Raw genomic sequence first — 22,836 nt, forward strand, 5'->3', positions numbered from 1 at the left:
TGGCTGGGGGTTCTGTGCCGCGCACTCTCTCCTCCAATGGGACTTTACCAACAAATGTGAATTCTTCTTTCAATGGAAACCATGGCTCCTCCTATAAATTTAATTAAATTATAATCCAAAAATATTTGAAGGATTTGAAAGAACATTTCACTCTTCTAGAACATGCTTGGATATGGTCTTGAATCGCATCATATATGTTGATTTAATAAGATACATTTATCAATGTAAACTGCACTTACCAATGCCCCAAAATTGCACTCAAATGCAACATTTTTTGTAAGAACATGAGGAAATAATGCCACTTCTTCTAGATCGGATTTCTTGACGGGAAAACAAACTCCAAGATCATCTCCGTTTTTGGCAAATGAAATGAAAATATCAGCAGGATCCTGGTCAAAGTCCTAAAAAAAAAACCACCACGTTAATATGAACAACAAGATATCTGTGAGCCAATGCTCACAAGTGATAACCCCGCTCTGATGTGAATATGCAAAATAAGCAAAGTCGACATTTAACAGGAAGTTGACGTTCGATTAGCACAAAACTATATCCATGATATGGCATGCCTAAACAAATAGTGTGTTAAAATTTAAGCATCTGCGATAAATATTTGCTGAGAGATCTTTGACAAAAATTTGTTTGAAAATTTAGACTACAAATAAACAAAGTCGTCATTTAACAGGAAGTTGACGTCCGCTTGGTACAAAAATTTATCCCACAATATGGCATGCCTAAACAAATAGTGTGTTAAAATATCAAGCATCTGCGATAAATCGTTGCTGAGAAAAATGCAACAGAATTTTTGTTATAGACGGACAGACACACAAGGGTAAAACAGTATACCCCCTTTTCCTTCGGAGCAGGGGTATAAAAATAAACAAGAGGCCCAGGGGCCACATCGCTCACCTGGGCAACAATTGCCTTAATTCTAATCAAATTAGCATCACAGTATCAAAATATCTTGACAACTAAGTACAGTAGATCTTGCTAAAAAAAATTGAAAATCTGCCAATTTTTATCCACCTCTTTCTTTTGGTAAATACCAAGCCCCTTTTGTTGTTGTACCTGTAAGAAGATTTTTCTCTATTCCTATATACCCCCCCCCCCAATTTTGTGGCCCCACTTTTCTCTAGGGTATCATGGTTTCATCAAACTTATATCTGCATAACCTGTGCTTTCACACTAAGTACTGAGTTTTGGACCGAAAAACTTTCCCAGAATATTTTTAAAGATTTTCTCTATATATTCCTATGTAAAAATTCAAACCGCCATCACGGCCCCGCCCTACCAATAGGGACTGTGATTTTGAATTTACACTACCCGAGGATGCCTCTACACAAGTAAAAGCTTTTCTGGCCAAATGGTCTTTAAAAAGAAGATTTTTAAAAATTTTCTCTATATATTCCTATGTAAATATCCATTCCCCACTGTGGCCTCACCATACCACTTAACTATTATTTTAACAAACTTGAATCTATATACGATTTGGAAATGCTTCCACTCAGATTTGGGCTTTCCTGGCCAAATAGTTTAGAGAAGAAGATTTTTAAAGATTTTCTCTATATATTCCTATGTAAAAATTCATCCCCCAATTGTGGCCCCACCCTACCCCTGGAGACCATGATTTGAACAAACTTGAATCTACACTATCTGAGGATGCTTCCACTCAAATTTGAGCATTCCTGGCCTAATAGTTTTTGAGAAGATTATCACTATATATTCCTATGTAAAACTTGATCCCCCAATTGTGGCCCCACCCTACCCCCAGGGACCATGATTTGAATAAACTTGAATCTACACTACCAGAGGATGCTTCCATTCAAATTTGAGCTTTCCTGGCCTAATAGTTTTTGAGAAGAAGATTTTTAATATATATTCCTATGTAAAACTTGATCCCCCAATTGTGGCCCCACCCTACCCCCAGGGACCATGATTTGAACAAATTTGAATCTACACTACCTGTGGATGCTCCCATTTTAATTTGAGCTTTTCTGGCCCAATAGTTTTTTAGAAGAAGATTTTTAAAGATTTTCTCTATATATTCCTATGTAAAACTTGATCCCCCGATTGTGGCCCCTCCCTACCCCCGGGGACCACGATTTGAACAAACTTGAATCTACACTACCTGAGGATGCCTCCACACAAGTTTTAGCTTTTCAGGCCAAATAGTTTTTGAGAAGAAGATTTTTGAAAAATACCAACACATTTTCAATAATTCTCAATTATCTCCCCTTTAAAGAGGGCGTGGCCCTTCATTTGAACAAACTTGAATCCCCTTCACCTAGTAATGCTTTGTGCCAAATTTGGTTGAAATCTGCCCAGTGGTTCTTGAGAAGAAGTTGAAAATGTGAAAAGTTAACAACGACGACGACGACAACGACAACGACAGACAAATTGTGATCAGAAAAGCTCACTTGAGCCTTTGGCTCAGGTGAGCTAAAAAGAGGATACTAATTTATTAACACTGGAACAACAAAAACTCAAAGTATTAAGAAATACATCATATTACAGTTCATGTACATGCATTTCAGGTTTTTAGTTAAACTGACCCTTAATGAAATTTTTTTTTTAAACGATTTATCTAACTAACACCATCAACTTTGTACCAAACATTGTCAACAAATCATTGCAACTATCTCTCCAACTGCTATCAGAAAAGAAACCCATCTAAGTGACTCCAGTTGGGCAAACTATTCAATACTCTTATCCATTGGATCAACTGCCCTGAAATAACCAAGCACTTACCAAATAAGCTGTGATAACATCGCCCGCAGTAAACTGCTGTCCGTAGTCTTCAAACTTGCACTCTGTGGCAGCCTTTCCAGTGCCACCATACCCAAACGACTTGGCTTCCTCTCCTGAAACAGCAAAACAAGGCTAATTAAACTGTCCTTATAATCTTACAACCCAACCATACTTGGTCCATACATTTGTAGACTTTAGATGAGAAACAACAGAGCTTTGACTGGTTTACCTAGCTGCATAGAAGTGGAATTTGCCGACCAGCCGACCCGAAGCACGTTAGGATGAACCTCCTCGGATGGTAAATGACTCACATCACAATTCTCTGTCAACTATAAGTATCAGGTATTGTTTACAATTAAATACATGCCTTACTCATAATCAGATAAAGGTTTTTTATACAATTACATCACTCTATATATGGCTTTGTTCTAAGGAAAGAACACTAAAACCAAGCTTAGTGAAAGTTTGGTTACAAATGCTATCTGTTTGATTAAATACAGAGTAATGAGGTATTCTGTGTACATACCTTCACTTCATATGCCACTTTTCCTCCTTTGACTCCATAGGTTGCGCGGACTCCAGTCCACATCATGGCAAATCCTCCTTCCGTAAAAGGGGAAGCAGACAAATTGTTCTCATTGACTTTCAGACTCAAGTCAGCATTAACTGTGTAGTTTAATTAAAACAGAAAAAGAGGACTTAGTTGATAAATTACAATGCTGATCTCTAAATACATGTAGTATTTTATTTGAGAGGTATGAAATAGAATATAAAATCTAATTAAATACTTACATCTGTCCAGTAGAACATCAGTTGATGACTCCCATGCATCATCCTCCATTTCTATTTTCTTATATCTGTCAAGAAATATATAAAAAATCAATTTGAACAAAGTTTATTTTAATTAAAACAAAAAATACTTTGAACTGTTTTGACAACTCCATGATGGCAAGAGTAAAAGGACAAAATGTTACAAACTTTACAGAGAGAATAACTTACCTTCTCTCATGTGACCTTGACCTAGATCTGTGTCTGTCCTCCCGGGAGTGGCGTCTCTCACGAGATCGACTCCTTGACCTTTTTCTGTTTCTTTTCTTTTCATCTTTTAAAGTTCACATCATCAAAAACTTAAATAATTCTCAAGTTGCTGCTGCTTCATGGCAAGTCAGAATTCATTTTCAACCAAATCTATGCATTTATACACCTACATTTTATCTTTTCTATATCATAAAATAATCACTTTGTTTAGTCTTACCATCATCTGAGAGTTCTTCCACAGCTTTCATTTCCTCATCTTTGGCTTCTTTTTTGACGTCTACCCCATTAGCCGTTTCCTCTTCCTGTTTCACTTCTGCAGATTCCGCATCTGCTGACATTGGTTCCTCAGCTGGAGCCGGCTCTGGTTCAGCTGGAGCCGGCTCTGGTTCAGCTTTCACTGGCTCTGGTTTGGACTCAACTTCTGGCTCCACTTCAACAGGTTCAGGCTCTGCCTGAGCTGGTGCTACTTCCTCTGTGACATCTGGTTTAGGCTGAACTTCTGGTTCAGGCTCTGTTTTTGCTGGTGTCTGCAAAAATTGCATTAAATTCATGTAAATCTATTGTACTTTATACTTTTGAAATCGTTCTGAACTACCTACATTTGTCCATGAACAGACTTGCATTAAAATTTTAATTTTCAAATAATTTAAAAAAAATCTTGTGGAAATTGCAACAAAAATACACTACTCTTAATATATGGTTAAGGGCTTCTGTTATACTGTTAGTAATAGGCAATGTAAACACTTTATGAGTAGATACCTCAACAGATTCTTCCGCTGATTGTTGTGAAGTATTTTCAGTCTGTAACAAACAATATTCAAGTTCAGTATCACAAAGTAACATTTTATTTTTTAATAATCAAATAATTCAACAAAAACCATTCCTTACAAAATTAATCCAAGCTGCAATATATTGAACAATATTTCAAAATTTGTTGAACACCAGTCTCTTTGTATGATAGTGATGTTCCAATCCTCAATTGTAATTGAAAATCAGTCGATTGTTACCACATTCTAAGCGCTAAATCTTAAAAAGTTTCATTACGATTAATCGCATGAGGTTTTTTCCCCTTTCAACCAGCGCATATCATAAACAGAATATTCTAGACGCGAACTATCTAAACCCTAAAATGACGCACAGTCTGAAATTGGCTGACATGTCAGACGAGCTCCATATTCTTACTAAGGAAATATAGCACATTCTTGAATTTGGACGCATATTGGTTTCAAGAAAATTAATGTTGGACTGCCTACTACAGAAAATCTTTTGAATATAAAATTTTTATGGCTAGAAAGTAAATTAAAATATGAAAGCATAGAAACGAGTCTGTTCATTGTAACTTGTTTATTTACATTTATTTAGCACTAAACAATAAAATATAAAATCCTCCAAATATAATCGATAATTAGTTAGTTGCGGGAAACCGATTATCAATTATGAAAATCTCACCGATTCCCATTAATGCTGTATGAATATCATCATTTATCTTTGGGATATGTGGTACACTGTGTTAGTATTGAGGTACTTTATAATATATGTTGCTGCAATGTTCATTTTAAGTTTATCAGGATATTTATGCCAATTGTCAAGGAATTATGTGACATCTACCTATAAACTACAGACTACAGTACCAACCCAACCCAACCTAACGGAGCAGAATCCAACCAATCCCTGGTCTGCTTTCTGTGTCTGCTCAGAACTGACAGATCAGCCTTTGGGGTCTGCTTTTAATGTTAGGTTGTGTTTGGTTGATACTGTATCAGAGAACATCTGAGCAAACCTCATTTAAATATATAAGCTAACCTGATCATTCTTTGTCGGTGATTCTTGTGCAGTGCTATCGTCTAATGTAGACGATTCTTGTGAATCATCCGCAATTGAATCAGTGGATTCATCAGCAACTGAAAAGTAACAATAAATCGTACATGCTGTTGAAAGGTCAAGGTCAATGTTATTTGCAAACAACGTTCACGTTGTTGCATAGGTAAACATGCTTACAGCACGTATACTTACATTTATGATGTGATAAGATTTTTGAAAAAAAAACACCGGCAAATTCACTTACCCGATCCGCCTTTTTCCTCGTTTAACGCTTTCTTCAGACGCTTGACCAATACCGGTTTTGTTCCTTTGGTGTCTAACCCACGCGATTTCAATTCCTCGCGCAGTTCGACAACTTTCAGCTTGTTTGGATCTATATCACTCATCTTCCCTTATCCAAACCGCTTACAGATATTAAAAATAGTGCAATTATTCCTTGTTATTCCATAAATTGCTTGTTTATACTGAGCGTCAGTTTCATACGGTCACAGAGTTTCAAAATGGCGGCAAGCGGACGCACATGCCTAAGTTGTTATATATTTACGATTTCAGTTTTAAATTTGTCAAAACGAAGTGTAGAAAGACAAAAAATCGCGAATCTACTGTTATATTTAATTTTACTGTTAGCTATGGAACGTTTACGGACGGTCATAATGCGCATTGGGGATAAAGGCAATATTTAAAGTAAAATTACAAAAATGCGGTGTCCAAATCCAAAATACGCATTAAAATTATATTCCAAAAAACACTTCATGCCGTCCGTAAACCGGCTCTAAATCTATATATATATTTTATTTTACTCCTTACAAAACTCTGCAGTGGAAAAAAATGAATGAATGAATGAATGAAATCTTTAAAAAAAGAATCTATTTCGAGTTAAATCTACATTTCGCGTTATTAAAACAATAAAATGCCCTCTTTGGTGATTCATTCGGGATATGAAGTTAGCGACATTGCAGAAAAAATACATAACCCGCGTTAGCTGGTTATCTAATTTTTTTCTGCAATGATCGCTGCCTTCATAACCCAGATGAATCATCAAAGAAAGTATTTTATTGTTTATATTAACATCTGTCTGTTAGCTAATTAATGAATTGATTATGAAAAGTAAGTAAAATTCACTAAATTACTGATAATGTAGGTAAGTACGTTAGCTAAAAGAAACATTATTTCGTGCAGTCCGTGATTTTTCCTAGGTCGCTGTAGGTTTGGACCAATCGATAAACAGGGCCTGTCGATATCTGTCCTGTCAGTTTCTTGTCATTTTCAGCCGCTGTAGATTTCGACCAATCGATAAAAAAAGCATGTAAATTTCAGCCTGGCTGTTTCTATAGAGCTAAATGAATTAACTATAAGTTTCCGTAAAAAATAGAGGGAATAATACTTGGTAGATGTAAATATACATATTTGTATTCATGTTCATTCCGCTGACTTTCCCCCGTTTAAGTTTGTTTAACTTATTAATTCCTAGTTTGATTTGTCCACATGTACCTATATTTCTCTGTAAAATTGCTCTATAATTTTTAAGCCATTATAGTTGCCATTACCTAGAACCAATTTAGCAGGAGCATGGACTTTGGGTAGTTGTGTCAAACAGCATTGTGACGTAGGCCTGTCTATTCAGGCATTTCTGGCCACTCAGCCATGGTTCTCTGAAATCAACAAGACTTGGCTTTTGAGTTAAGAGTTAAGACTATGCAATCTGTGTATATTTCACTTGAAACCAACGGTATATTTAACTTGTTTTGACGCAAGAAAAAGATAGTCACATCCTACCGAAAGTCCAAGGTCTTGTTAAAATGGTTCTAAACAAACAACAAATTGAATGCTTTCGCTGGTGGAGTGGTGGTTTACAAATACGGGTATGGTACCAGGCGTTACAGAAAATATACATATAAAAGAGAACGGCAAATTTTTCTATATATGGAAGAAAAGAAGGTCCGAAGGCACACTGCGGTCGTAGCTAATATAATGATATGTAGTTGAGAAAAGCAGCTGAGGTTTTCCGAGAGTATATGAAAGTTGATCAACACAAGTCCGTGGAGTTCGGATAATCCATGCTGTCATTGTCAAATAAAATAGCTCAACAATGTAAACAATATATGTGTATGTGTTAGATATCACGTCAATTGTCCCTTTATAGAATGCTAAATAATGCATGTGGTGATAACGAACAGTGTTCGGAATATCAAAAGTCCAAAGTAAAAATGCAAAACAGGAGCAGAGCAAGCACAGACCTCAGCATGCGACCCAGTGGACGATTGTAGTTGCTGACAAGGTCGTTGTATCGACCATAGAACTTACGAAAAGTTGGCTATAATCGGGACTACTGTTCATACGAAAAGCATGCCCTTGCGTATCGAATAAACTGAGAGACAAAACTCCATATGCAGGTGATGAATTAAGGTATATTGCTACATGTGTACATAAGTAAGGAAAGTTGACTAGAAAAATTAAAGTCATCGCGTTTATCATAAAGGTTTGTTGAAGGTTACAATCAATGCCCCTTTCCAGTAAAAATACAGATGACAGACTCTATAGTATCTTTTATTTCACCTTCACTAGGATATATTGAGTCGACAGAAATATGGAAGTAAAAATTATTAATATTGTTAAAATGTCGTCGATATACCTGAATGTTGAGTTGGAGGCCATGCGCAGGTCAGATTTATTGTTTTAACGTGCAAAAGTTTTTAAATAAATTCTGCTTCACATAATCGGTCTGCTAACAATGGGGCGCATGCAACTGGTATACCCGTGGGAAATCCAAAAGATTGATGGAAGATCTGATTTCCAAAAACTACATAGATGTTGTCTATCAGAAACTCAAGCATCTTTTTAATATCCACTTCAGAGTATTTATGTACTCGAATGGTTTTTATCGATAACAAAATAGCTTTGCAAATGACCGATGAATGACAAGGTAAGTAAATTTACGTGATCCAATTTTATTGAAGAAGCAGCTATCAACCAGAACTGTCGACGTCCTAATGGGACTGATACCCCCGCAAGGCTAAGAAGATGGGGGAATAAGATGGCGCAAATGCCCCTTCGGTTTAGTCGTGAAATACAATTTTGAATTTATTTTTTCCCAATTAAATCTATTCAAATATATTATAATACGAGTTTGCCAAAGCACAATTTCTAACTACATTCAGTTTTTAATATATTTAACAAAAAATAAGAAAAAAAATATTGCCTGAAATTTTGGTGGTATGGAACCCATACCATAAAAACCCTAGATATATAAGGGTAGCTTATGTCAGGAACTCTAACCACTGAGCCATTTCAGACACAACAAAGTAGGATCTTTAAAAATTATGTGTCACTTTGGCTACGAATTCACGGACTAATCCGACTTGTATTATTTTTTCAAAACGTTCAATTGTTGGGATACAAAATAATATTTTTAATGTATAGTGGGTCATCTCTCCACGTTTTTGTTGATTGAAATCGGTTTGTTTTCCATTAGACTTTTATCAGACTATGAGAAAAATAAGGAGCCCAGACCCACTCTATAAAAGAAAATGCCTTAAAGTTCTAAGAAATGACAATATTTGCAGGTTTTGACACGTATACGCCTGTTTGAGTCAACATATTCCAAGTATTGTACATATTTATAGGTTTAAAATCAATGATATGTTAAATATATATTGTTTTAGATTTATTGATATTTTAATTTTTCAGTAGCTTGTCCGACCGTGTATATGAGCATTTTACACGCCTTATCCACCCATCTTCTTCAAATGGGAAGATGATTGAACTGAATAAAAAAGGCTTGCGACACATAAATGAAAAATTCTAGAATTGTAAAAAAAGGTTGTTAAAAAAGAACAAAAAATAAAAATTGTCAAAACTTCACTGTTCATACATATTAGTAATACATTTAAAAATTTCTGTAATCGATATTTTTTTATTTAATTGTTTTAAAGAAAAAAACAACAGTGACAATGACCCCCCAAAGGGTTGCATTAAATGAAAATAGCCAAGCAATGCTCTTCGTTGGACAAAACCTTAAATATGTTTCTAATCGGAGTCTTGACAGATGCAATTAGTTGTTTCAAAATTTCCTCATTTTCTCCTACAGTACAAAGCACCTCTATATTACAAATTTGATCCTATAGGACTATGGTTTGATCCTATAGGACTATGGTTTGATCCTATAGGACTATGGTTTTCTTTGATTAACTTGTTAAACTTGGATAAACTCCCTAAACATTATCATAATTAGCATACCATGTAAAATGTGTAAAAAGGAGGATTTAATATTATAAACAATTTTAAAATTGATAAAACACTACAATCACATCAATAATTTGAATTTCACTTACATTAATGCCATATAGAGGCACTTCATCAATTTACTTGACCAATAAATTAAAAAAGCTTTTATGAATAGTTTTAATTCTTTATTAATAATGATATACATGTAATTTATTTTCTTTTAATAATAGAATCTTTTGGTATACATGAAACAGTTTTAAATTAACTCTAAAACCACTGCCCATTTTACAGATTATCAATCAGTACTGTTTCACGGTCATATTTTGCCATGTTTTAAAGCGATTTTTATAAATATCACAAAAAATGGAAATGTAAGATTTATTTACAAAAAAATCTTAAAGTATTTTCTTGTATTTTTCTTAAGACTTAGCAGAAGACATCCACCTTCAGTCGTGTTTTTTTTCGAAAACTATCGTCCACAATGAAATTCATAACTTTATTTAGTTGTGTGCGACGACTGCAGACACATTTTCCTATGCCATTTTTCATCAAATTTGACTACATCTAAAGATATGACATATTGTTGATCGAAGCCATTATAATTCTCTAGAAAACAGAATAAAAGTGCAAAACTTAGTACTTCATACAAATACTTGTTCAAATTTTCATAAGATTTAAATAGCTTTTGAATTTTTGAGCATATTGTATATTGATAGAAACTGTAACTTCTTCTTTACCTATAAAATGAATGTTTATATAACGTACCATATTGCAGAAATTGGAAGCAAATGTAAACAATTGACTGTCTACTGAAGCACTTTTACAAGCATCTAGCCAATTGTAGCTGGGTTTATTTCAAACAAACCATTTCGATCCTTTTAAATTAAATATGTCTAATCAATATACAGATTGGAATCTACCAGTTTCCAGTAAAGTGAACTGATCCATGTCTTTAACATCTTAAATATTGATAACAATATCCATCTTTTTTTTCCATTCCATCACAACACTTATAACCATCCAACGAACGGCAAGAAAATCGGGACCCTTAAAGTTTAAAGTATTTTCAATTAAGAAGCGCGGAAGATCATCAGTTATTATATTTGAGAATGGAGGCATACTGGATTCTACCGCTGATGTTACTGCTTGGTCCCTCCGATGCCAATACTTGTGTGGAGTACTCAGTTTCCAAGACTCCGAACTTTACAGTCCATGTGGGCTATTTGTACCAGACTCTCGTTTTGGGGACCCTCACGGAGTGCTCCTCCCACTGTGTGAGAGGGGCCAAGTGTAAGGCCCTGGCTTACACATCGACAAAACAGTGTAAATTGTTCACCAAGTCCTCTGAGGACGACCCCACCCTGGTCATTCCCGAGACGGGGACATATTACGTCAGCCGATCGAGCATCCCGACGGTAGCTCTCTCTCTCTCTCTCTCTCTCTCTCTCTCTCTCTCTCTCTGTAGATACAGTTAAATTACCCGAATTGTAAAGGTGGTTATTTACGCGTGGGAGAGTTTACGCTAGTTTCGCGATAGGCTTAAAACCTCATAAAATACTAATACTCCCGCGCGCGTGCGGTAAAAAAAGAATGAAAACTTCAGTCTGGTAAATCCGTGTATATAATACCCATGTGTAATGATTAAACAGAGAAAATGCGCACTTAACCACCAGCTCAAATAGCCACTTTTACAGTAGAGTATTTTACAAAAGGTTATTCGATAATGTATCCTAGAAATTTGATTATTTTTTAACTAACTTTCCTTTAAGATATATAATTATTTCTGAAATCCATTGTGTCGATTTCAGGTGCAATCTTTTGATTCATTATTTTTAATAGCTGCAGGACTGTAGCCCCCAGTCTGAAAAAATTCGGATGGACGACCTGTCGTCCATCCGAATTTTTTCAGACCGGGAGCTACAGTCCTGCAGCTATATTTTTAACAAATTATCCTAAACTAATTGCCACTTTAGTGGACGAAAAGAAATCTTTAACCCCCCCCCCCCTCTCAAAAAAGAGACAAAACAAAACCAAAAAAAAAAAGAGACAAAAACAACAGCAACAAAATTAGAAAGACTAGTGGATAATGGATTAAAAAATTAAGTTTTCTTCCATTTGGATTTGACAAAAAATGTTCCCAGATCTGACCTCGCCGATGACAGTAAGAATTTTTCAAGGCACCATTATTTCCAGAAATTACTATAGTAATATTAGTATTTTCCATTCCTCAAAACTTAGGCATTGTATTACTATGATTATGAACCCGCTAATTCGATGTAAAATCACCGTACATTGTATCTACGGAGTGAAATCGTTTCAATGTCTTTGGAGTTTTTGTTTAATGTATTTTTCATGATTTTTGGAACCAGCACGATTTACTTTAAACAATTTTGCATCAAAATACACAGATTAGATTTTTTTTGATGATGAAATAACGCACTACATTACGTTTGATAAATCAAAAACATTGCACATCGATAAAACGAGCCCGGTGACTTATCGTATTATTCTCTTTTGAGAAGTAGCTATGCCTGTTCACTTCTCAAAAGAGAATAATATCGTATTAAATTGTACAGTTATTTATAAGCACTGCTTAATTAAATGTTGGTACATACAATTTCGATTCCTACCTAGTAAAAGAAAAAGAAACACTAGCTGTATTAATGTACTTCAATATGATTAGTCCACACTTTACTTCACTAACATAAATAAAACAACAACAATATGATGCATTTAAGCGGACGGTGGTGGGACGCTAGGATTTTTATTTCACCGTAAACAGAGCAATATTAATGTAACCATGCACATGTAATTAATAATACAAAATACTAGTACATTATATAAACACAACACAACTAGGCTTCCCTCGCCGCCCAGGAAAAACCATAGATAAAAATTTCACAATATTTTGTGTAGAAAAACTATGGAAACCTGTATCCGCAACATTAGTTTGCGAGGTAAACAAAAATGAATGGCGGATTCATTCTCACAAACCTAATTAATTATTAAACATTAAACTTTAAAATAAACTTGACTTGCTCGGTTAGAGCATGCGCTAGAAACTGACCACCAGAACTTTAAGAAAACTACTCAAACACGTCATTTTCGACTCTCTTATTTCACTGCATGGCTATCACTAAGTATACAAATGCTAATAACTATACGAAACGTAGCTTCCGTTTCTATGCAAACAAATACGTTTTTATATCGTTAGGACAACTATTTCTCGCTATACTATCGTAACGCGAGAAATTTCTATTCTATATAACGCAACATCTGGTTGGTTCTAGACAATCACGTGCTAGGGCAATAAAACTTCATGTTTTCCTGTCATCGTCATATTTTTCATCATAAACCAGCCCCTCGAATTTTCATTCTATGTTTATGAAAAATCCCGAGAATGAGCATACAATGTAATCAAATGGGCAATACATACAATTGTATTTAAATCGTTTTAAATCCCTTTTATATTAGATATCTTGTCATAGAAAGAAACCGGCAAACATTAACTACGTTATTGCTTTACTGGAATTGAAAAACGATTGGAAACCGATGTTTTCTAAATTATCACATATCGTTCGGTATAATAAACAATTTACTGCATGAACGTTTGGGAAATATGAAGATTTATTCCCCCAGAAAAGTCATATTCCCTTCGGGCGTTGCCCTCAGGAAATATGATTTTCTAAGGGGGATAAATCTCCATATTTCCTACACAATCATGCAATAAAATAATATACTGAATTTTAAAGTAAAATTTTATTGATGCTATTATCATATTAATGACCTACATGTAGCTTATGACATGGCAATGTTAATGTTAATGACATTAATGGTATAATAAATAGTACATGCATGCATGCATGTTTAATGAATACTTCTTAGACAGTAAGCGCAATAAATCATAATCTTGGTTGATTTAAACATTTGAAAACACATAAATATAAATTTATTTTATTGATTATTTGGCAAAGCCTCCTTTAATCTTTGTAACACAAGCTCCTGACGTTATGTTTTTCTCATGATAAAAATAAATACCCTATATCTAAAAATACATTATTAGATATAGGGTATGAGAAAAATATAGAACGTCAGACGCGTGTGTTTCGTACTATTGGATTATATAACATCATATTATTAATGTCAAAATCAGACGTCCAACACGGGTATATGTGTGGAAATAAAATCAATTGGAAAATTAACAGCCACCATCAGTAAAACTGTAAAAATAAAATTTGAAGATTTTCAGCTCAAAATACGAGCGTAAGGGGGTACAGAAGGTATAAAGATAGCAAGAACAGGAAACCTAGGACAAAATTTAAATGTCTAAAACCGATTAATAACAGTTCGAAACAAGACCGCGTATTGTAAGATTGGTAGAACCTTAAACTGATTCTCTCCCACTCTATACACAGGGGATTGCGGGGAAGTGTAGCGGACACACTTGCGGGGAAAACGATCTTTGCATCGAGAAAGACACGGGCTATCAATGTGTTCCGGTGTATGGAGGTAGGTGTAGACTCTGATGTTACTGTAGAACTATCGTTCATTATTTATGTTTTTAAACAAGATTGAAAGAGCTTGCTGTTGAACATACTTTGTTGTCAGTGTGTAATAAATTAAAACGAACCTTGGGCAGAAGTAGAAGTATTGTATTCCGGTGTATGGAGGTAGGTGTAGACTCTGATGTTACTGTAGAACTATCGTTCATTATTTAGGTTTTTAAACAAGATTGAAAGAGCTTGCTGTTGAACATACTTTGTTGTCGGTGTGTAATAAATTAAAACGAACCTTGGGCAGAAAACAGACCCAGTCTGCCAAGCAAAATTGCACATTAACCCAGAATGTTACGTTTTATATAAAAAGATGGGCAAGGAAACTGGGGAAAAAAATGAAAACACCAACAAATCTAAGAAATTTTCCTTTAGGATGTACTTTAGTATACTTAGTATATCGATATTTAGCGCCTAAAAGTGCAATAAATACTATAGTACTTGAACCATGTGGATACAAATGGTGTACATAGTACCGTGCCAATTGCAATTACTTTGATAAATGCAATTCAAAATCATTAACAGATCTAATTTCAACGAAATATGAGATTTCATAAATTTTTGATAGATTTTTAAGTACTAAGTTAATATGCAAAAATATGTCTTGGCTATTTTGATTTTTTTTAAAGATATTTGATGACAACATCACTGCATATTTTATGGACTACTTTGACTATTAATTGATATTTTGGATTTTCCAAACACTTGGAATGAAACCAATGTATTGTAAATGTTAATTGGATTACAAATGCTGTCAAACAACGACTCCAATTCGACCAGTGTGTGCATGTAGAAATGGTCGGCTGGTATTGCACATTCTTCCAAAGGTCATATATATAAAACTTTTAAATTAACTTTTGGATATGAAAAGTACTTGAGTATTTTACAATCAAAACTTCGATAAATAAAAATTAAGTTAAATTTCGAACGTAAAATTCACCGACTTCCTGTAGAAACTTGTGGATGGTTAGGCATTCATCTTAATGAAAGATGTTGTACCTTTTGTAATAAAAATTAAATTGCCGATGAAATGCACTTTATATTAAAATAGAATGCTTTTTCATGTATTTTTTTCTCTAATTTGTACTGTACATGTACCCCTGACTCTATATCTACATTTGTAAATATTTCACGTTGACGGTTTGAGTGGAATAAATTAAATTGAAATGGATAATTGATCTTTTTTCAGGCGAGCGTTGTTCTGGGCCGCCTAGTGTGGCCAATGCAGTCGTAAACTTCGCTGACCCCGATTCCTTCCCCTGGGGCACCGGGGATACGGTACACTTCAACTGCAGCACGACCCCGGGCACGCCCGGGCCGCAGGTGATGACGTGCATGGATATTGGTGTGTGGAGCTTCTCATTTACGTGTTAAGCGGCGCCATAATTATGCGAATTTCGAATACCGTTCAGCAATTGAATAAGAAACATTGTTTGATTATGAGTTTGAACGTGTTTACATGAACCATTTTTGAAAAATAATCAAGTAACAAAGTTGTATTAAGACTTCAACTGCAGGGCTTTGAAAAAAAACTAGACATTTTTACATTTTTTCTATATGTAGAAAGATAAACAAACGCTGCACAGCTTTAATATTGAACTTCATATACACACCATGGAATATAATCCGGTACTCAAAAATACTTTTCTGACATGAAATGGAATAAAATCGATAAACCAGCGATAACTTATTGTGAAAATATGAAATAATGGGCACACACAGAGAGCGTTTTTGTTCGGGTAAAAAACAACAAGGAAAGTCTATTGTAACAACTCAGTCTTCGAAAACATTTTAAAAAGTATTCTCATGATGCAGCGAACAATAGACTTCCTGGACATCTATAGCTAGGATGCTATATATTGTTAATGAGTAAATAGGTTATTGATGAAGTCTAGTTTCGGTTTAATGATTTCAAAGAAGAAAAATTATATATTTATGGTGAGGGTTTGAAAAACCCCACTTGACTATACTGATCGATAAAAGCTATTCATTAAAAAGCCTTTCATTTAGTATTTAACCCCCCCCCCCCCCCCCAAAAAAAAAAACCCAAAAAAAAACCAACAACACGAGTCCCTGCATGTGATTGATTCTGCGTAAGTGTTGATAAGGTTATCAACCTGATAAGGTTATCTTTATATTGTAAAGTTATTTGTTAATTTTTAACAGGGTACATGTATGTGCCATATTTTCCAAAGTACCTAGGAAAAAAATTGCCTTTAAACAAAGTATACTTTGGATTACTTTGTCCTGCATTGTCAACTCTAACGTTTTAAAGCACTTGATTTGATTACAAATTATGGAAAAAAACCCAGTAGAATGGCCCCCCCTCCCCCCTATATTACCCCCCCCCCCCCCCCTCAAAAAACCCACACAACTAAACTATACCAAAAATCACCCTGAAATGATCAGTGCCAGTGTGAAGAGATAACTCCTATATTGGGGCTGCGTTCAAGATTGTAGCTGCTACTTAGGGCTACGTAGTTGAATGGTAAGCTAGCCTAGCCGCTACATAGATATGCGTAGCCTAAATATTTTATGCTAGGCATCAAATTCAATGCAAATTGACAAAAACAAATCATGTCAATGTAATTAGTCTTTAGTTTAATATTTCAAACTTCAAATCTGAGACCTAGCGACTAACCTAGTGGTCCGTTCAATAGACCCAGATATCTCAGTATGACCTAGCGACTAGGCTAGCTGCTACGATCTTGAATGCAGCCTAGATGCGTTGACTAAATATTTGATACCATTACTTAAATAACATATTTTGTACATGCACAAAAGCATTTCGGCAGTAAGCAGCTGGCGGTAAGCATCAAGCAGTTGGCAGTAAGCAGTCAGCAGTTGGCAGCCGATAGTTGGCTGTCGTATATCGAATTCCATAATAATTAAGCCGTGTTCTTAGAAACCTTTATAAATAATTAACAATATACATGCATTACTTGAAGTGTAAAATTACAAAGGTTTAGGTAAAAAGTCAATAAATAAAATAAAAGGCATGCCATTAACTTTGTGTCACGTTTTCTTATAGACATTTGTCTTCAGTTTGAACATCTGAGGAACCAGGAAACTCTCCCATGGATAATTCAGGGTAATTGTGAGGCAAAGCGAGTATCATTGAATCTTTGATACTGTGGATAACTTTTGACGACAATAACGATAATGTCTCATTACGTAAAGACTACCAAAACTTAAGTGAAAAGAAAAAGAACCAAAAAGCAAGCAATATCAAAAACTGTTAGAAAACCCTCCTAATATATGAATAAATATTTTTTCAAATTCTTCTCTTATAAAGCAGGAGCAGATCCAGGATTTGGAGATAAAGAGGGTGCAAGTTGTATGCATGGGGTCTGTGGGCTGCCTTGAAGTCCCCAGTGGGTCCAGGATAAATCCCTGGTTGGGGTCCAGGGGGCGAGGGGAAGGCTTCCAGACTCTAGAGATTTTTTTACTGTTAAAATGAAGTCTTTAAAGTCAGACTTTCGTTATATTTCTTCTCATTTCCGCCACTGGAAAGGTCACAAGTCGGAGAATCCCGAAATTGTTCCAATGCATATGGAAATCGAGACTAAATAATTTTTCAAATTACAGGGATGATTATATTCATGATACTTTAAAGAAAGTATAATGTTATTTCTGTGTTATTTTTTATTCTTCTTTTGTTTGGTTTGTGGGTGGGTGAAGGCTTTTTGGCTATTGATGACTGTATTGGTAAAATTGTTAGCCACAGTTGACATTGGATTCAGGTGAGCAATGCGGCCTTTTAGCCTTTTCTTCGAAAACCCAGCAGAATTGAATCCATCACTCGATATATATAGAGAAAGTGAGCTAACAAAAATATTTGTTGAAAAACAAACTGCCCGTAGCATTTTCATTTTCTGATCAGTTGTAATTTGTAAAATGAAATATACCACATTTTTCTTTTTCAAACAACTTTATTTTTCTATATTTACAAAGATGCCCCCCCCCCCCCCCCCCGTACAGTAGTCTCCCCTATCCAGTCACATTGTGTAATGTTCCCATAATGTCCTCAAGTAACTTGTCTCTGTTTTCCATGGTAACCTGTTGAGAGGAGAAATGATCATGAAAACATATGAGAATCACAGATCACTAAACACAACTTGATTGCAAGATAGATATCAATTTATTGATGTTTTATGTCATATCCATCATGCTTCTTTCTATTCTTAAAAATTAATTAAAGAAAAACTGAGAAGTTTCTTTATAAAATGAAATTATCAGAGAGCCTAAAAAATTAAGAAATGAAATGGATTTCAAGAAAAAAAATTTTATGACTGAAATAAATCCATAATAAGAAGGGTTTGCAAATCTGTTAAAATCTACAGTAAACACCTTATAAATGGTAGAAATTCTCTCTTTATACATAGGAGATATTCTGTTTTAATGTCTTGATCTAGAGATTGTATATTACTTTTGCTCTCTTACTGTAAAAACTTGAACTTGTGTATGGTTCCTGATTTCTTCCACAAAAGGTATTGGTCGGCCTTTGGGAACAGGTATTGTAGCAATGATGGTTGATTTTGGATTCTTTAGAACGTCCCTTACCATAGATACAAATGTTTGACTGAAGAGTTCCATTTTCCCTATCTCATCAATGATAAACACTTGAGACTTGGAATCTGTCTAGATGGTTAAAACATCAGGTGTTACTTCATGTGGAACCAAATTAATGGAGGAATAATTATAATAGCAGTGAATTGAAAAACCAAGTAAATAATTCATTGTACTTTATGCAAACTTCTATATAGATCTAATGGTTGCTTTGATCATTATCATGGTGTTTAATGGTTTTTTGTAATCTGGTTTTACTGTTTCAAATATACTGATACATTGTACTCTGCAAAATTACAGAGAGTAGAAAATTTTAAAAGTGAAACAGACATTAATCATATTTTTAAACTTCACAGTATTGGTAATTACAGAAATTACTTATATCATAAACGCTTCCTAATAAACGTGTATGTATTTCTTACATGATAATGTTATGTTGTGTAGTAGTATTGTCGTCTTTAATTTCTTCTGCTCATAAGACAGTGATTGGTGTACTTAAACTTCTTTGCATTTTATTTATTTATTGACATTCACTTACTGTTCACTATATGTAAATATGTATTTGTATATAGTTTATCACATTTTCTAATGTACTTCTAATTTTGTTGCTATTAACCTTTTCAAAATCTCTGTAAAGAAGAAATAAAGATTGAATAAAATCTAAAGATACATGTACATGTATGCCTAATGAATACCTGTGCATTCTTTGGAATCCTCAGGGTAGGAAGTGCTGTGTTTTCAAAAGAGTTGAGTTGTACTTCATACTTTCCAACCAAATAGCTCCGTTTATTTGAAACAGTCCCACTAGAAAGAATTGCATGCCATTGGATAAAATGTGTTACCAAGCTTTATTCTAAACAAAATCTATTTGGTACACCATAAACTGTTAGTCAGGTATCATAAAGGTAAGTTAGTATATTATCTTAGTTTTGAAATTGCAGAAGTGGTATATTGCAATTAATAACTTTTGTAAATAATCAGTGTTTCCAAAAAGGACAAACATATTTTCATAATGTACTGTATAATTCATAATACTTGTTTCATTATTCACTTTAGGCTATACAGCCCATCAGTATTCATATTTATACAATTAAAAGCCGATGTTGATGCCGGAGGTATTCGATAAGCTCCCCCCGACTTCGTCTCGGTGAGCTAAAAGAAACCTGTCACCCTTAATTTAGCAGGTTAACATGTTCTATATATTCATACATTTTCGCCTTGGGCAGTTTCATTTATTTCTTAAATTATAACCACAAGGGAAATTAAAATCTAGTAAACCAATGTTTTTATTTAGTTTTTTTTTATGAGACACAGAGATTCTTGGTTACACTCACAAAGGAAAATAATTCATTATTTATATGTTGTAGCTTTTGAAAATCTTCAAAGAACTTTAAAAAAATTTTGCAAGCTATAACAAACTTCAAGAAAACCATTCCACAATATTTGGTAATTAAAATAGATTCTGTTCCTGTTTTACTCTGATGTGGGTGAGTTCAATTAAGCATTGCCAACATTAACAAACTGAATTGAAATTTTCCCACCAACTGAAAATAATATACTGTAAGCTAGTTAAATAAGTCTAAAACTTGTACGATTTTTGGCGGGTTGTAAATTGCGAGTCTAAGTATTGGAGGAACTGTAACTCTTGGGTCTGTCAACCTGAATTTTACCCGATAAATACACATATCATCTGCAGGCATGCATGCTATTGCTCATTTCTGTTTTTTTATGCTTTTTTAATTACTTCCCATAGTTAACAATAACGGCATTATATTATGTCATTATGATCATTTTGTTTAATATATGAACAATCCTATATGTATTAAAGATTAATTTTGGTATAAAAAGCAGCATTTTATTTTTTCATTTTGATTAGCTTTCAAGATCATTGCATTAAAATGTCTGATGTTGCCTACACTCACCAGAATATGTACATTTAGTAGAAATGCCAAAAATATTTGCTGTAAAAATTTGTTGTAAAAAATATTTCTATATATATTTAGAAAATCTAGGTATTTAACCACGGTCAATATGCACTACCTCCCATCTGGCTGTGGTTGCATGAGATGAAAATATCATGTTGTTCATTAAAGTATTGACTAATGTGAGTAAAGCATAGTCAGCCTTTGATGTAACCTTTGATCATGCATCAAATCGCAGTTTGCGTAATATACTGTAATTAACTGCAACAATAATGCAATCCATCAAACTTTCATTAGTTTAAAAACAATAAAACTATTTTAATTATTAAAATAAGATTTCATGCATAAATTGTAAATTTTCAAGATTTTGATGATTTAGGTGTTCAAACAGCCATAGTTTGGAGAGAAATATACTGACTCCAGGCTGTGGCATGAGATGATGCATTTTTGATGACTGCCTAAATTAGATAAAATGGCAATTAAGACTGCTCCAACTAATGGCAGATGCATCAAAAGGTAGCATTAAGGAGTAAAGAATTAAGAACTTGATTGCATATAAAAATCAGAAAGAAAATATAATATGTCATGTGATATGACCCCCCCCCCAATAAAACACTCATGTAAAATTTAAAAAAATCAAATGCAAAAAGATAATTAATAAAAAGGAAACCTCTCACTATCTTGTACTCTGGCAAGCGGTCCTCGGTTACCATCTAAGGTTACAACATCAAATCCTATTCGCTGCCCACTTTCACGAAGCTCCTCTGTATAGAACCCTCTCACCTCCACTCCAGTTTTGCTAAGAGCACTGTGGATTTTCTTTATCAAAGTTGTTTTTCCTATCCCTAAAATGTACATCATTTCATTATAATGGTTCACAAACTCATGATTATTTTACATATTTGTAGGGATGATTAATAACCAACCTATACCTGGTTTTGATATTTTTACATTTCTGGTGTCTGCCAACCAGAATTCAGTCTTTGGTACACATGTTCTGACCAATCCTTTTTCCTGATACACATAAGGAATGATAGGAATCATAAGAAATCATTGTGAGACCCAATCAATTCTCTGCACCCGATAGCTAGCTCAGTTGATATATCTAGACCACCTGACAAGAGATTAATTTGTCTGATCTATCATTATTATTACCACTCCATAACATTTGGTGACGTGATGACCAAACCCTTTAACTGACAGGTTAACTCCTGCTGGGTAAAAGAAGAACCCGGGAAACTCATTTATTAATTAAATGAGACAAATATGCAATCGGACATACTGGTTTGATCACCATGCATGCAAGGCCAGATACAGCAGATGAGCTCAGTTGGTAGACCCCCAGACTAGATGTTCAGGGGTCCGAAATCGAATTCAAATGTGGTCTTTTATTATTTCTCGAATCCCCTTATAAAATAATCTTATTAAACAAATACACATGTATTACTAAATAAATAAAATATATAAGTATCGTGCACATTCATTGAGCCATGACTCAAGTACCTGCTCTAATGAACAAGATTAAAAACAAGGACACATTACGACAAAAAAAAAACCCAAACCCAGCGAAACGGACAAACATGTACAAATACAATGTAGTCTGCTTTTTGTTCACAGTGTTTACAGCAGTAGAATGTGACATACATGTTTGGTAAAACAATCTATACCGAAAATGATACCAACCTGGTCTTCCTGTTAATGCCACATGTCGGATTCCTCGATTTGAAGCACTTGTTGCCATTGCAACGATAGTAGCTTATGATTATTCAAATCTTCACATTTTCGACGTGTGGATTAAAATGAAAGTGAAAGTAGATTATAAAAGTCAAACGAGACGAAAGATTCCATTTACTTCGCAACAGTAAATAATAAGTGTTTCAAGATACATTAGACAATAACAATAGATAAATAGAAAGATATGAAATTCTTCAATTTTCCCTCATGTGCTCTAAAACGGGTACTTT

General features: G+C 34.4%; 3 protein-coding genes across 4 annotated transcripts in view; 1 reads left to right on the plus strand and 2 right to left on the minus strand.

The window, feature by feature from the left end:
• LOC105321348 (heterogeneous nuclear ribonucleoprotein U) overlaps nucleotides 1-6,128 on the minus strand; it is a 13,056-nt gene extending 6,928 nt beyond the window's left edge. Inside the window, exons 1-11 of the mRNA XM_034458936.2 lie at nucleotides 5,849-6,128; nucleotides 5,587-5,684; nucleotides 4,543-4,584; nucleotides 4,001-4,310; nucleotides 3,745-3,847; nucleotides 3,538-3,602; nucleotides 3,272-3,411; nucleotides 2,975-3,074; nucleotides 2,746-2,858; nucleotides 240-401; nucleotides 1-91 (exon numbers count right to left, since the gene is read on the minus strand). The exon at nucleotides 1-91 is cut by the window's left edge and continues 17 nt beyond it. Coding sequence (XP_034314827.2) covers nucleotides 1-91; nucleotides 240-401; nucleotides 2,746-2,858; nucleotides 2,975-3,074; nucleotides 3,272-3,411; nucleotides 3,538-3,602; nucleotides 3,745-3,847; nucleotides 4,001-4,310; nucleotides 4,543-4,584; nucleotides 5,587-5,684; nucleotides 5,849-5,990 — 1,366 coding nt within the window. The 5' untranslated portion in view covers nucleotides 5,991-6,128. The remainder of the gene's footprint in view (nucleotides 92-239; nucleotides 402-2,745; nucleotides 2,859-2,974; nucleotides 3,075-3,271; nucleotides 3,412-3,537; nucleotides 3,603-3,744; nucleotides 3,848-4,000; nucleotides 4,311-4,542; nucleotides 4,585-5,586; nucleotides 5,685-5,848) is intronic.
• Nucleotides 6,129-10,785: 4,657 nt separating this feature from the next.
• On the plus strand, nucleotides 10,786-18,828 carry LOC117684917 (uncharacterized). Of its 2 annotated transcripts, XM_066086784.1 has the most exons (4): nucleotides 10,786-11,243; nucleotides 14,244-14,337; nucleotides 15,571-15,726; nucleotides 17,413-18,828. In XM_066086784.1, exons 1-4 carry the CDS (start codon nucleotides 10,938-10,940, stop codon nucleotides 17,508-17,510), a joined length of 654 nt encoding a protein of 217 aa, XP_065942856.1. In that variant the 5' UTR covers nucleotides 10,786-10,937; the 3' UTR covers nucleotides 17,511-18,828. The 2 variants fall into 2 exon arrangements, with proteins under 2 accessions (XP_065942856.1, XP_065942858.1); XM_066086786.1 differs by lacking the exon at nucleotides 17,413-18,828 and having other exon boundaries at nucleotides 10,799-11,243; nucleotides 15,571-16,409.
• Nucleotides 18,299-22,711, minus strand: LOC105321370 (cancer-related nucleoside-triphosphatase). Its single transcript, XM_011419642.4, has 5 exons — nucleotides 22,556-22,711; nucleotides 21,543-21,717; nucleotides 19,646-19,754; nucleotides 18,825-19,022; nucleotides 18,299-18,440 (listed from the first exon to the last, which is right to left on the minus strand). Exons 1-5 carry the CDS (start codon nucleotides 22,611-22,613, stop codon nucleotides 18,372-18,374), a joined length of 609 nt encoding a protein of 202 aa, XP_011417944.3. The 5' UTR covers nucleotides 22,614-22,711; the 3' UTR covers nucleotides 18,299-18,371.
• Between the last annotated feature and the right edge of the window lie 125 nt (nucleotides 22,712-22,836).

This window comes from Magallana gigas, chromosome 6, assembly GCF_963853765.1.
Source record: "Magallana gigas chromosome 6, xbMagGiga1.1, whole genome shotgun sequence".
Taxonomy (NCBI): Eukaryota; Metazoa; Mollusca; class Bivalvia; order Ostreida; family Ostreidae; genus Magallana; species Magallana gigas.